At 47.6% G+C, this 15,374-nt stretch overlaps 1 protein-coding gene across 4 annotated transcripts in view; it reads right to left on the reverse strand.

The window, feature by feature from the left end:
* LOC137346877 (integrin alpha-E-like) overlaps window positions 1-15,374 on the reverse strand; it is a 397,091-nt gene that overhangs the window by 223,280 nt on the left and 158,437 nt on the right. For all 4 annotated transcript variants that reach the window (XM_068010834.1, XM_068010835.1, XM_068010833.1 and 1 more), the window contains one exon: window positions 717-793. In XM_068010834.1, the coding sequence (XP_067866935.1) occupies window positions 717-793 (77 nt within the window). The remainder of the gene's footprint in view (window positions 1-716; window positions 794-15,374) is intronic.

Raw genomic sequence — 15,374 nt, forward strand, 5'->3', positions numbered from 1 at the left:
CCGTGTGAAGACTTCGAGAGGCATTTGATTATTTTCACACTAGGATACCTCACCCATTGGGAACGTAACCCACAAAATCTTATTTATTTATTATTAAGCTAATTTTTAAAAACATAATTTTTTAAAAAAGAAACCGAGTAACTGTGATTTTTGAATGTATGTGCGTGACTGGGGGAGTTAGGTTAAAATAAGAAGTTTTAAGGTCTTTAGATATAGGTTTATCTTAATAGTGTTTAAGATTTAGTTTTTTAAATAAATTGTTAATTTGTTGTAAAGATAGCTGGTTTGGTCTGTTTTATTCTGGGGGTTACTAGAGTGTTTAATTTGGCTGTTTTCCAGTTGGGTGGGAAAACTTTAATAATATGCTGCAACTCGTGGAGTGATGGGACTGGATTGACGGTGCATTGATCCCACCTCGGTTATAACATATTAATTGTGGAGGGGGCACCCGGCAGAGGGAAGGAGTTTTGTTTTCATGAATTTGCACAGAGGGTGGAACAGATTGCTTTGGGGCAGAGAGTGAAAGAGAAAGTTTGGGAAAAATTGCACAGATATTTGAGGCAGTGGGTGATTGGTCCACTTGTGGCTCTCAGAGTCCTTTTTATTCTTGTACTGTCCCATGTTAATGAATAAAATATAATATAGAGATGTGATTTTACACCTTTCTAAAATAAATTATTAATCACAGATTTAATAAAAGTGTAACAAAATCTCACATCGTCAGAGTAATGCGCACTAAATCCAGCTTGGGCCAGCTCCATCTGAAACGCACTAATGTTTGCACCCTGGGTACCTAGTGAAATAATAAATAGACAAAATAAAACAATGACAGTGAAGATGAGCGGTAAATAATGATTTATCAAACCACAGCAGACCCAGCAGGTATCATTCATTAGGAGCAATACAGGCCCTGAATTTCTGCTAGGATTTTCCCAGTCTCCCATCACAACTCCAGCAGAACACTGGTGGAACCCTCCCAAAAATCAGCTTGCTGGATTATTTTTTTTAGAATATTACAGCGCAGTACAGGCCCTTCGGCCCTCGATGTTGCGCCGATCATCTGACCTACACTATTCCATTTACATCCATATGTCTATCCAATGACCACTTAAATGCCCTTAAAGTTGGCGAGTCTACTACTGTTGCAGGCAGGGCGTTCCACGCCCCTACTACTCTCTGCGTAAAGAAACTACCTCTGACATCTGTCCTATATCTTTCACCCCTCAACTTAAAGCTATGTCCCCTCGTGTTTGCCATCCTCATCCGAGGAAAAAGACTCTCACTATCCACCCTATCTAACCCTCTGATTATCTTATATGTCTCTATTAAGTCACCTCTCCTCCTCCTTCTCTCTAACGAAAACAACCCCAAGTCCCTCAGCCTTTCCTCGTAAGACCTTCCTTCCATACCAGGCAACATCCTAGTAAATCTCCTCTGCACCCTTTCCAAAGCTTCGACATCCTTCCTATAATGCGGTGACCAGAACTGCACGCAATACTCCAGGTGCGGCCTCACCAGAGTTTTGTACAGCTGCATCATGACCCCGTGGCTCTGAAACTCGATCCCCCTACTAATAAAGGCTAACACACCATATGCCTTCTTAACAGCCCTATTATACTGGACTCTAGCATTTTTGGGGGCTGGAACTGTCTCCCCCAGAGTTATGATGGTAGACTGGGAGAAACCTGGGGAATTTCAGCATCATTCCGTTCTAAATATGACCTATTGTCTACATCCAATCTTAAACTAAATGCAGCTCGATGCTTTTTAAATGTGTCTGAAACTTGGAAATTGAAAACGCCAATGCTAATCCTTTTCTGACAATGCTATAGCCATAGACGCTGAATGGGAGAAGTTTTTTTTTTATTCATTCATGGGATGTGGTCATCGCTGGCCAGGCCAACATTTATTGCCCATCCCTAATTACCCTTGAGAAGGTGATGGTGAGCTGCCTTCTTGAACTGCTGCAGTCCATGTGGGGTAGGTACACCCACAGTGCTGTTAGGGAGTTCCAGGATTTTGACCCAGCGACAGTGAAGGAACGGCGATATAGTTCCAAGTCAGGATGGTGTGTGACTTGGAGGAGAACTTGCAGGTGGTGGTGTTCCCAAGCAACTGCTGCCTTTGTCCTTCTAGATGGTAGAGGTCATGGGTTTGGAAGGTGCTAAGGAGCCTTGGTGCGTTGCTGCAGTGCATCTTGTAGATGGGGCACACTGCTGCCACTGTGCTTCGGTGGTGGAGGGAGTGAATGCTCGTGGATGGGGTGCCAATCAAGCAGGCTGCTTTGTCCTGGATGGTGTCGAGCTTCTTGAGTGTTGTTGGAGCTGCACCCATCCAGGCAAGCGGAGAGTATTCCATCACACTCCTGACGTGTGCCTTGTAGATGGCGGACAAGCTTTGGGGAGTCAGGGGGTGATTTACTCACTGCGGAGTTCCCAGACTCTGACCTGCTCTTGCAACCACTGTATTTATATGATTACTCCAGTTCAGCTTCTGATCAATGGTAATCCCCAGGATGTTTATAGTGGGGGATTCAGCGATCGTAATGCCATTGAATGTCAAGGGGAGATAGTTAGATTCTTGTTTGAGTTAGTTATTGCCTAGCACTTGTGTGGAGCGAATGTTACTTGCCATTTTTCAGCCCAAGTCTTGATATTGTCCCGGTCTTGCTGCATTTCTGCACAGATTGCTTCTTAGTCTTTTAAAACATCAGTAAACAGGATTGCTGCACTTAAATAAGAGCAAAATACTGCAGATGCCAGAACTCTGAAATGAGAACAGAAAGTGCCAGAAATACTCAGCAGATCTGGCAGCATCTGTGGAGAGAGAAACAGAGTTGACGGGCTGAATTTTACCTTAGACGTGAAAGTCTGTGGTGAACCCGCTTCTGCCTCGCCCGGGGATCCGTCCTGTATTTTACGGATCCCTGGGCTTTAATTGTCCCGAGGCAGGATTTCCACCCACTTGAGGGAGGAGGTCCCGCCTCTGTGAGCTGCCGACCAATCAGCGGGCCGGCAGCTCTTAGTCCCAGCAGCATTACCAGGAGTGGTGGCCACTGCTGGGACTGCGGCCCAGCCGATGCCAAGGAGCCTGGAGGGAAGCTCAGTTAAGGTTGCCTCACCAGGAGGCTCAGTCCTTCCCTGGTGAGGCTGGAGTGGTCGTTTGGGGGTGGGGGGGCGTCTTGGGTCCCGGTGTTGGGTTGGGAGGTGGGGGCGGCCCTCAATCAGGCACCCTGCGCCTGATTGCCATGGCACCCCCTGGTGCGCAGAAAGGCCGGCAGCTATTGCTTAAGGGCCACTTAAAGACCTTGATTGGCCTCGGGCAGGCGGGCTGTTTCCCACCCCCGCGCCCGACGCCGTAAACATGGCCAGAGGCGGAAGCGGGGCAGGTAGGCCTCCTGGAGCCTCCCACTCAATTTTACGCCACCCCCACGCCACCATCCAACCCGCTGTTCTTCTTACCCCCTCTTAGAGCATAGCTACCCGAACCCGACGGGACCCAACGACATGTGTCGGGTTCGGGTCGGGTCGCTCTTCTGGGTCCGGCATTTGGGCTCGGCTCGGGTGGGGCCAGATCGGACAGAGTGGCATTGTTGCCTTTTGGTCAGGGAGGGAAAGGGAAGTAAGAGTAAGCATCATTAATTTCCAGTAGTCGAGTCAGGTCGGGTCGGCCACGGGAAAAAACCAAAGGACTCAGGCCCAAGTTGGGTTCAGGTTAGATGTGGTTGGGTCGGGCCCAGGTTGGGTTTAAATTGCACACCCGAGCAGGCCTTTACCCCTTCCCCCCTTTCACTTGCTCAAAGACTGCTAATATTTCTAACTTTTGCCAGTTCTGTTGAAGGGTCACAGGCCTAAAACGTTGGGCCGAATCTTACCTGCCCCTCAACGCCGCGGGGGGGTGGAGGGAGGACCTCAGTGCGCACCCCCCCAACCCGCCGTTCAGCAGCGGCACCCCAATTACCATATTCAATACGGTACTTACCACTGCAGAATATGCAGCCTGCCACCTCTCAATGCACAATTCCGCATTTTACGTTGAATGGGCAGCCATCACGTGCCGTCCCGTTCCCGAACAAAAAAGTCGACGGGTCATCAGAGGCAGTAGGTTTCGCTACGAAAGGTAAGTTCTGATATTCAGGGTCTCACTCTGCATACTGGAAGGGGGGGATCACATGGCTCTCAGTTCCTCATTCTTAAAGGGAGAAGGGAGGGGGTCTGCAATTACTGGAGGGAAAGCTCTGTCGGCATGAAGGGAGGTACTGTGTACCCTCCCTCCATAAATAGTGCATGCTCTGCATTTGTTAGTGTTTGTGAAGGAGCAATGGCACTCTAGTCACCTTGTGTGTGGGGTGGGTGCCAGAAATGAAAGGAGCATTAAGGTTATATGGATGGTGGAGGCAATCGATGCAGCTGGTAGGATCTTTATGTGATTATGCTGTGCCACTCTGAGTTTTGGCCAAGATGGGCAATGCCATGCAACGCCACATAGTTAATCCATGAAAGCACCTGATATAGCCGTCAATACCAATCCCTGCCCTGTGAGGAACCTTCGAATAAACGAAGGGTTCAACTTTACTTATTACATAGAAATGGGTGTGGCTCATCCTACATTGTGTGATCTGCTTCTCCTGAGGATTCGTATGTGCCAGAGACAAAATCAATAGGCAGGTGCGGTCCACGTAAACGTCCCTAGTCATGAGCAGCAGCCCCCAAGGGGAGCTCACCATTACAGTCGCCTTGCATCTACAGGCCCTACATGATATGCCATCAGATGTCAGAGCGCCAGTGTCAGAGACGATTGTGCACACAGAGAAGGTGGTGACACATCTCTGTGGCCTGCTCAAAGATGACCTGCAGCCCATGGACTTCGGTCGACATGCTATGCCTGCAGTCCTCATAGTGGCAATGATTCTCAAGCTTGACGCCTATGCAGCTTTTCAGGGGCCCATCGGAGACCTTTGTGGGGGTCACACAGTCAGCAGTGCACTGCTGCATCAGGCAGGTCACTAATGCCCTGCATGAGAGGACCAGTGAGTAAGTCCACTTCAGGACGGACTCTCACAGCCAGGCCCAGAGGGCCATCAGTTTCAGCACCATTGCCGGAGAACCATAGGTTTTAATGTTCATAGACTGCACCCATGTGGCCATCAGGCCTCTCGCCAGGCTACCACCTGCAGACGTCACCATTAAAGGAATCCTCTCAATCTAGGTGCAGCTGGTATGTGATCACTGGAGATGCCTCATGCAAATTGTGCCTGCTTCTCAGGCAGCTGCCATGACACCTGGGCCCTGCGCCAGTCCCAGCTGCCACCGCTGTTCACTGAACTGGCTCAGATGGAGGGGTGGCTTCTTGGAGACAAGGGCTATGATTAGATTAGAGATACAGCACTGAAACAGGCCCTTCGGCCCACCGAGTCTGTGCCGAACATCAACCACCCATTTATACTAATCCTACACTAATCCCATATTCCTACCAAACATCCCCACCTGTCCCTATATTTCCCTACCACCTACCTATACTAGTGACAATTTATAATGGCCTATTTACCTATCAACCTGCAAGTCTTTTGGCTTGTGGGAGGAAACCGGAGCACCCGGAGAAAACCCACGCAGACACAGGGAGAACTTGCAAACTCCACACAGGCAGTACCCGGAATCGAACCCGGGTCCCTGGAGCTGTGAGGCTGCGGTGCTAACCACTGCGCCACTGTGCTATCCCTTGCAGACATGGCTCCCGACACCAGTGAGAGACCCCACCACTGCTGCAGAGGAGATATACAACGCCAGCCACCGAGCTACAACAGCCACCATTGAGCAAGTGATCGGCACGCTGAAAAAGTGCTTCCAATGCCTGGATAGATAGGGTGCTGTCCTGTCCTAAGGGCCAAAAAGGCCAGCTCCTTTCTTTGGTGCTCGCTGTGCTCTGCACAACTTCGCCCACAATAGGGGCCAGGCCTGGCATGATGAGGAGAAACATCAACAGGATTCCTCCTTGGACTATGAGGATGCTGAGGATCTACAACAGGAAAGGTATATGGGAGGGCAGATGGCACTCAGGCTCTGCATCACGGGTAGCAGTGAGCTAGAGATGTATGGCAGCAGCTTATCAGACTAAGGCTCTCTGCTCCATCGGAACCGACATGAGCTCTGCAAGCCACACACCACTCTCGCTCACCTGCTGTGCACCAGTCCACACGTGCAGCTCCCTGTGTAAACCATTAGAGGTAGCAGCTGACTGAGCCAATGTCCATGTCACTGCATCCAGGGGGACGCTCATGAGTTTTGGTGGCATGGCAATGATGTTATTGCATACGTTGGCTCTCCTGAAGGGCCAACGATGTGAAGGGATGTGACATTGGTGCTACATGTTGGCACACATCATTCACACAGAGAAAAGGACACGCATGTTGGTGAGGAACATTTACTGAAAGACGTATTTATATTGCTGCGACACCTATGCATTCCCATTTGTATTCTCTGTAAACGCTTGCGAGTGCCCCTTCTAGGTGCAACCTCTGTGCTAGCAGCCTGACTGGAGCAAGGCTGCTGATCTGATTACCCTTTGGCCGTGGATGACTTTGGCGCTCGTACCCTTTGTGCACGAGACCTAGAGGGCCCTGGCTGGCTGGGTGATCGTTCATCCCCTTCCAGCATTGGACCCTTTGATGACCAATGGCCCGACGGCTACTCAACTCCTCTGCCATCTCCAGCCAGGCTGTCTTGTTCAGGCAGGAGAGCCTCTTCTTACCGTCGCTGGTGAAAAGGACCTCCCTCCTTCCCCGCACAGCCTGGAGGAAAGTGACCAGGGAGGCTTCGCTGCACAATGGGGCCACCCCTCTGCCATCCTCGGCTTTTGGTGTAGTCCTTTAAATGCAAAGGTGACTCCACCATGTTACTGTTCTAACTTCTGGCTGCAAGGTTTGTCTTGCACATGTTTGAAAACTAATGCAGGACTAATGAGGAAATCTGTGCTGTTGTCATGGTTTTTCAACTATTACACATCGACACATGTTCACGAACACTTTGATTCTGCAGCAGCTGATCATAGTTATTGGTATGATATTTCTAGCTGGCAGTGCAGCAAGAAAATGAACATATTTTCCTGTTTTCTAAAAAAGATCGTTTAATTGTCGTTACATGTATTTTCACATAAGTTAGCAGAGAAATGCGTACAGATTCCAAAAGCATTTTAGACTGCAGCTTTTATTTCTGTTGTGTATTTGCCTTTTATGGTACATTTAAGTCTCACATCTTGGAATGTGCAAAATTAAGATTATTCACCCAGGTGCGGCACGCAATGTAACAATTGAGCGGAAGAAAAGGATCACAACCTCATAGGACACTGGGACACTGCTGGGTAAGTATGTGGCAGCAAAGCAGAAAGTGCTAAGGAAACTCAGCAGGTCAGGCAGCATCTGTGGAGACAGAAGCAGGGTTAACTTTCAGGTTTGTGAACTTGGTCACAATAGGGCGGCGCAGTGGTTAGCACTGCAGCCTCACAGCTCCAGGGACCCGGGTTCGATTCTGGGTACTGCCTGTGTGGAGTTGGCAAGTTCTCCCTGTGTCTGCGTGGGTTTTCTCCGGGTGCTCCGGTTTCCTCCCACAAGCCAAAAGACTTGCAGGTTGATAGGTAAATTGGCCATTATAAAAATTGTCACTAGTATAGGTAGGTGGTAGGGAAATATAGGGACAGGTGGGGATGTTTGGTAGGAATATGGGATTAGTGTAGGATTAGTATAAATGGGTGGTTGATGTTCGGCACAGACTCGGTGGGCCGAAGGGCCTGTTTCAGTGCTGTATCTCTAATCTATTCTAATCTTATTGCATACAAAGAACAAAGAAAATTACAGCACAGGAACAGGCCCTCGGCCCTACAAGCCTACGCCGATCCAGATCCTCTATCTAAACCTGTCGCCTATTTTCTAAGGGTCTGTATCTCTTTTCTTCCTGCCCATTCATGTATCTGTCTAGATACATCTTAAAAGACGCTATCGTGCCCGCGTCTACCACCTCCACTGGAATGCGTTCCAGGCACCCACCACCCTCTGCGTAAAGAACTTTCCACGCATAACCCCCCGAAACTTTTCCCCTTTCACAATGAACTCGTGTCCCCTTGTAATTGAATCCCCCAGTCTGGGAAAAAGCTTCTTGCTATCCACCCTGTCTATACCTCTCATGATTTTGTACACCTCAATCAGGTCCCCCCTCAACCTCCATCTTTCTAATGAAAATAATCCTAATCTACTCAACCTCTCTTCATAGCTAGCGCCCTCCATACCAGGCAACATCCTGGTGAACCTCCTCTGCACCCTCTCCAAAGCATCCACATCCTTTTGGTAATGTGGCGACCAGAACTGCACGCAGTATTCCATATGTGGCCGAACCAAAGTCCTATACCTGCCAACTCTTGTACTCAATACCCCGTCCGATGAAGGAAAGCATGCCGTATGCCTTCTTGACCACTCTATTGACCTGCGTTGCCACCTTCAGGGAACAATGGACCTGAACACCCAAATCTCTCTGTACATCAATTTTCCCCAGGACTTTTCCATTTACTGTATAATTCACTCTTGAATTGGATCTTCCAAAATGCATCACCTCACATTTACCCTGATTGAACTCCATCTGCCATTTCTCTGCCCAACTCTCCAGTCTATCTATATTCTGCTGTATTCTCTGACAGTCTCCTTCACTATCTGCTACTCCACCAATCTTAGTGTCGTCTGCAAATTTGCTAATCAGACCACCTATACTTTCCTCCAAATCATTTATGTATATCACAAACAACAGTGGTCCCAGCACGGATCCCTGTGGAACACCACTGGTCACACGTCTCCATTTTGAGAAACTCCCTTCCACTGCTACTCTCTGTCTCCTGTTGCCCAGCCAGTTCTTTATCCATCTAGCTAGTACACCTTGGACCCCATGCGCCTTCACATTCTCCATCAGCCTCCCACGGGGAACCTTATCAAACGCCTTACTGAAGTCCATGTATACGACATCTACAGCCCTACCCTCATCAATCAACTTTGTCACTTCCTCAAAGAATTCTATTAAGTTGGTAAGACATGACCTTCCCTGCACAAAACCATGTTGTCTATCACTGATAAGCCCATTTTCTTCCAAATGGGAATAGATCCTATCCCTCAGTATCTTCTCCAGCAGCTTCCCTACCACTGACGTCAGGCTCACCGGTCTATAATTACCTGGATTATTCCTGCTACCCTTCTTAAACAAGGGGACAACATTAGCAATTCTCCAGTCCTCTGGCAGCTCACCCGTGTTTAAGGACTCTCTCGCTTCCCTCAGTAACCTGGGATAGATCCCATCCGGACCTGGGGACTTGTCCACCTTAATGCCTTTTAGAATACCCAACACTTCCTCCCTCTTGCTCCTTATATATGATTAAAAGGCTTTGGGATTTTCCTTAACCCTGTTTGCTAAAGATATTTCATGACCCCTTTTAGCCCTCTTAATTCCTCGTTTCAGATTGCGCCTACAATCCCGATATTCTTTCAAAGCTTCGTCTTTCTTCAGCCGCATAGACCTTATGTATGCTTCCTTTTTCCTCTTAGCTGGTCTCACAATTTCACCTGTCATCCATGGTTCCCTAATCTTGCCATTTCTACCCCTCATTTTCACAGGAACATGTCTCTCCTGCACGCTAATCAACCTCTCTTTAAAAGCCTCCCACATATCAAATGTGGATTTACCTTCAAACAGCTGCTCCCAATCTACATTCCCCAGCTCCTGCCGAATTTTGGTATAGTTGGCCTTCCCCCAATTTAGCACTCTTCCTTTAGGACCACTCTCGTTTTTGTCCATGAGTATTCTAAAACTTACGGAATTGTGATCACTATTCCCAAAGTAGTCACCTACTGAAACGTCAACCACCTGGCCCGGCTCATTCCCCAACATCAGGTCTAGTATGGCCCCTTCCCGAGTTGGACTATTTACATACTGCTCTAGAAAACCCTCCTGGATGCTCCTTACAAATTCTGCTCCATCTAGACCTCGAACACTAAGTGAATCCCAGTCAATGTTGGGAAAATTAAAATCTCCTATCACCACCACCCTGTTGCTCCTACATCTTTCCATAATCTGTTTACATATTTGTACCTCTATCTCACGCTCACTGTTGGGAGGCCTGTAGTACAGCCCCAACATTGTTACCGCACCCTTCCTATTTCTGAGTTCTGCCCATATTGCCTCACAGCCCGAGTCCTCCATAGTGCCTTCCTTCAGCACAGCTGTGATATCCTCTTTGACCAGTAATGCAACTCCTCCACCCCTTTTATCTCCCTCTCTTTCCCGCCTGAAGCATCGGTATCCTGGGATATTTAGTTGCCAATCATGCCCTTCCCTTAACCAAGTCTCAGTAATAGCAATAACATCATACTCCCAGGTACTAATCCAAACCCTACGTTCATCTGCCTTACCTATTACACTTCTTGCATTAAAACAAATACACCTCAGACCACCAGTCCCTTTGCTTTCATCATCTGCTCCCTGCCTACTCTTTCCCTTAGTCACGCTGACTTCATTATCTAGTTCCTTACAGGCTTTAGTTACTACCTCCTTACTCTCCACTGACCTCATTTGGTTCCCATCCCCCTGCCACATTAGTTTAAACCCTCCCCAACAGCGTTAGCAAAAGCACCCCCAAGGACACTGGTTCCAGTCCGGCCCAGGTGTAGACCGTCCAATTTGTAATAGTCCCACCTCCCCCAGAACCGGTCCCAATGTCCCAAAAATCTGAACCCCTCCCTCCTGCACCATCTCTCAAGCCACACATTCATCCTGACTATTCTTTCATTTCTACTCTGACTATCACGTGGCACTGGTAGCAATCCTGAGATGACTACCTCTGAGGTCCTACTTTTTAACTTGGCTCCTAACTCCCTAAATTCTGCTTGTAGGACCTCATCCCGTTTTTTACCTATATCATTGGTGCCTATGTGCACAACGACAACTGGCTGTTCACCCTCCCCCTTCAGAATACATTGGCTCTCCTGAAGGGCCAACGATGCAAAGGGATGTGACATTGGCGCCACATCTTGGCACACATCATGTGCTTCTCTCTCCACAGATGCTGCCTGACCCGATGAGTTTCTCCAGCACTTTCTGCTTTGCTGCCAGATTGACAGCAGCCCCACTTTTCAACAGTAAGGTAAGTATTTCTTTGACAGCTGTCAGGAAGCAGGTGCTGGGGCGCTTTAAATAGGGCCTGAGGGGGACATCTAAACATCGTAAGTTTTGAGCTGTTTGAACAAAGAAGTTAGCAGTCGGATTGATAACAATCAGTAGTATGGGCGGAGCCCAAGTGTAAGTGCCTTGGCTACGATTGGAGAAGTTGAAAACCACTGTGGATGTGTTTTTAAATGTGATTGGGTAAGTTTGAAATGATGCATCATGATGTAATGCAAAGTATAAATATCGCCTGACTCTTTGGCTCGGTGGAGAGGCCTCAAGTATCATCACCTCATTCCATGACAATATGAAAGGCACAACTCAGCATAACGGCACCTCATCAGACCGCTTTCCTATCCTGAGTGGCGTGAAACAGGGCTGTGTTCTCGCACCCACACTTTTTGGGATTTTCTTCTCCCTGCTGCTCTCACATGCGTTCAAGTCTTCAAAAGAAGGAATTTTCCTTCACACAAGATCAGGGGGCAGGTTGTTCAACCTTGCCTGTCTAAGAGCGAAGACCAAAGTACGGAAAGTCCTCATCAGGGAACTCCTCTTTGCTGACGATGCTGCTTTAACATCTCACACTGAAGAGTGTCTGCAGAGTCTCATCGACAGGTTTGCGGCTGCCTGCAACAAATTTGGCCTAACCATCAGCCTCAAGAAAACGAACATCATGGGACAGGACGTCAGAAATGCTCCATCCATCAATATCGGCGACCACGCTCTGGAAGTGGTTCAAGAGTTCACCTACCTAGGTTCAACTATCACCAGTAACCTGTCTCTCGATGCAGAAATCAACAAGCGCATGGGAAAGGCGTCCGCTGCTATGTCCAGACTGGCCAAGAGAGTGTGGGAAAATGGTGCACTGACATGGAACACAAAAGTCCGAGTGTATCAAGCCTGTGTCCTCAGTACCTTGCTCTATGGCAGCGAGGCCTGGACAACGTATGTCAGCCAAGAGCGACGTCTCAATTCATTCCATCTTCGCTGCCTCCAGAGAATACTTGGCATCAGGTGGCAGGACCGTATCTCCAACACAGAAGTCCTCGAGGCGGCCAACATCCACAGCTTATACACACTACTGAGTCAGCGGCGCTTGAGATGGCTTGGCCATGTGAGCCGCATGGAAGATGGCTGGATCCCCAAAGATACATTGTCCAGCGAGCTCGCCACTGGTATCAGACCCACCGGCCGTCCATGTCTCCATTTTAAAGACGTCTGCAAACGCGACATGAAGTCCTGTGACATTGATCACAAGTCGTGGGAGTCAGTTGCCAGCAATCGCCAGAACTGGCGGGCAGCCATAAAGGCGGGGCTAAAGTGTGGCGAGTCGAAGAGACTTAGCAGTTGGCAGGAAGAAAGACAGAAGCGCAAGGGGAGAGCCAACTGTGTAACAGCCCCGGCAAACAAATTTTTCTGCAGGACCTGTGGAAGAGCCTGTCACTCTAGAATTGGCCTTTATAGCCACTCCAGGCACTGCTCCACACACCACTGCCCACCTCCAGGCGCTTACCCATTGTCTCTCGAGATAAGGAGGCCAAAGAAAGAAATATCGCCTGACTCTTTGTCTCGGTGGAGAGGCCTCATGGCTTGACGAGCAGAGGTTGTCTCCCCACCGGTGTAAAAATAAAGACTGCTTGCCGATTGAACTACAGACCTGAGGTGTCGAGTGATTATTTGAGTCATTCCACCTAACAATTGGCGTAGTCGGCAGGACACATGCGGACGGGGGACACAGATTGGAGAAAGCTGAGTCACCGTGGGAGTTCATTAAACTACCACACTAAATTAGGACGAGGTAGAAACCGTTCTGTGTCCGCCACCCGAGAATCCAAATCTGCAGGTCTGGTCAAGCGCCAACCAGTTAAAGGTATTGGGCGAAACATTTACGGTTGTATAGAGTAATAGTATAGAACACGTTTCTGGTATTAGTTGCAAGTAACGGTCCCACCCCGGGAGGGAGCGTAAAAGGGACGTACCACTAACAACGACTAACCCAATAGGTTTAAGGATGGCTGCAGGTAAGAAGGAAGACATGGAGCTCGATTGGGGACCGGAGGGGTCCCTAGTAAGGTACCTAGGTGATAAAAAGCAGAAAGTAATTGCAAAAATGATTAGAGAAGGTTGGAAATCAAGTGATCCACCAGCAGAGCAAAAGGCGTGGTGGAACACAGGAAAGAAACAAAAAGAAGAAAAGCATTCATATAGATAATACATGCATCTGAGATGGGGGCCAGAGGGCTCCATGACTAAGTTTATGGCAGAGCAACATAAAAATTTCAAGTGAGTAAAAACAAGTTACTGTGTCTTTTGATTCGAATGTGTGAATGTTGGAAGCTTCCACGAATGAAATGAATGTCCTTGGGATGTGCAACTTCTGTTCTGTGGAACTAACAGTCGTTAACTCTTTGTTGTCTGGCTTTAATGTTGAAAGCATTTTGCAGGAACCTTGAGTCATGTTTTGGTTGTGAACTAGTTGAACCTGTGTGTGTTCCTTGGCATAGAGACAGGGAATTTAACAGATTTTTGGTACTTTGAAATCAATTGCTGTATCTCTAAATAAATAAATAAATACATTTTTCTAAGTTATTTAAAATTGAACGAGTGGGGAAGTGATTGTTGAGTGTGTTCATTTCAATTTAAGATTGACCACTCAGGAATGGGATATAAACAACTGAATTATATTTTAAATTAAAGTTTTTTATTTTTATTTTAAAAGTTGGTTTTGTAACTGATCAGGCAATGAACAATTTTCTAAGAGATAAGCTTCAGCCTTGAAGGTCTGAAGATGTCTGGCAGAAATCCAATTTGCAGTTTAAAATAAGAGCAAAATTCTGCGGATGCTGGAAATCTGAAATAAAAACAAGAAATGCTGGAACCACTCAGCAGGTCTGGCAGCATCTGTGGAAAGAGAAGCAGAGTTAACGTTTCGGAACTAGTTCTGAAGAAGGGTCACTGATCCGAAACGTGGCAACGCAGGTGGATAAGGTAGTCAAGAAGGCATACGGCATGCTTGCCTTCATCGGTCTGGGTATAGAGTATAAAAATTGGCAAGTCATGTTGCAGCTGTACAGAACCTTAGTTAGGCCACACTTAGAATATTGCGTGCAATTCTGGTCGCCACACTGCCAGAAGGACGTGGAGGCTTTGGAGAGGGTACAGAGGAGGTTTACCAGGATGTTGCCTGTTCTGGAGGGCATTAGCTATGAGGAGAGGTTGGATAAACTCGGATTGTTTTCACTGGAACGACGGAGGTGGAGAGGCGACATGATAGAGGTTTACAAAGTTATGAGCGGCATGGACAAAGTGGATAGTCAGAAGCTTTTTCCCAGGATGGAAGAGTCAGTTACTAGGGGACATAGGTTTAAGGTGAGAGGGGCAAAGTTTAGAGGGGATGTGCGAGGCAAGTTCTTTACACAGAGGGTGGTGAGTGCCTGGAACTTGCTGCCGGGGGAGGTTGTGGAAGCAGGTACGATAGCGACGTTTAAGAGGCATCTTGACAAATACATGAATAGGATGGAAATAGAGGGATCTGGGCCCCGGAAGTGCAGAAGGTTTTAGTTTAGGCAGGCATCAAGATCGGAGCAGGCTTGGAGGGCCGAATGGCCTGTTCCGGTGCTGTACTGTTCTTTGATCTTTTTGATTTTGTTGTTTTAAAACCCTAAGGATACCAAAAGAATAAAAAAAATTTAAACATGGAGCTTAGTTCTTTTCAATCGGTTAAAAAAAAGTTACGTAAAGTGACACAGCTGAGAATGTTTTGCTCCATCCCCCCTGGAGACAAGCAAAGAAATTAAACCTGCTGCAATTATTTTCCATTTAATCCACCACAACATTTTTGCATTGCTGCGAGTGAAATTAACCCATTGGGCTTTGGGGCAGAGCCACAATGGATTCTGATGCCACAGCAAGAGATTCAGCAGCTTTAAGAATTTAAGAACAAGATGAAGGGCAAGATAAAGGAAAATCTTAAGACATTTTATCAGTATATTAAGAGCAAGAGGATAACCAGGGAAAGAGTAGGGCCCGTTAGGGACCAAAGTGGCAATCTTTGGAGCCGGAGGACATTGGTGAGGGTTTAAATGATTACTTTTCATCTGTGTTCACTATGGAGAAGGACGATGTAGGTGTCGCGATCAGGGAAGGGGGATTGTGATATACTTGAACATATTAGCGTTGAAAAGG

This window comes from Heterodontus francisci, chromosome 30 (assembly GCF_036365525.1).
Source record: "Heterodontus francisci isolate sHetFra1 chromosome 30, sHetFra1.hap1, whole genome shotgun sequence".
NCBI lineage: Eukaryota > Metazoa > Chordata > Chondrichthyes > Heterodontiformes > Heterodontidae > Heterodontus > Heterodontus francisci.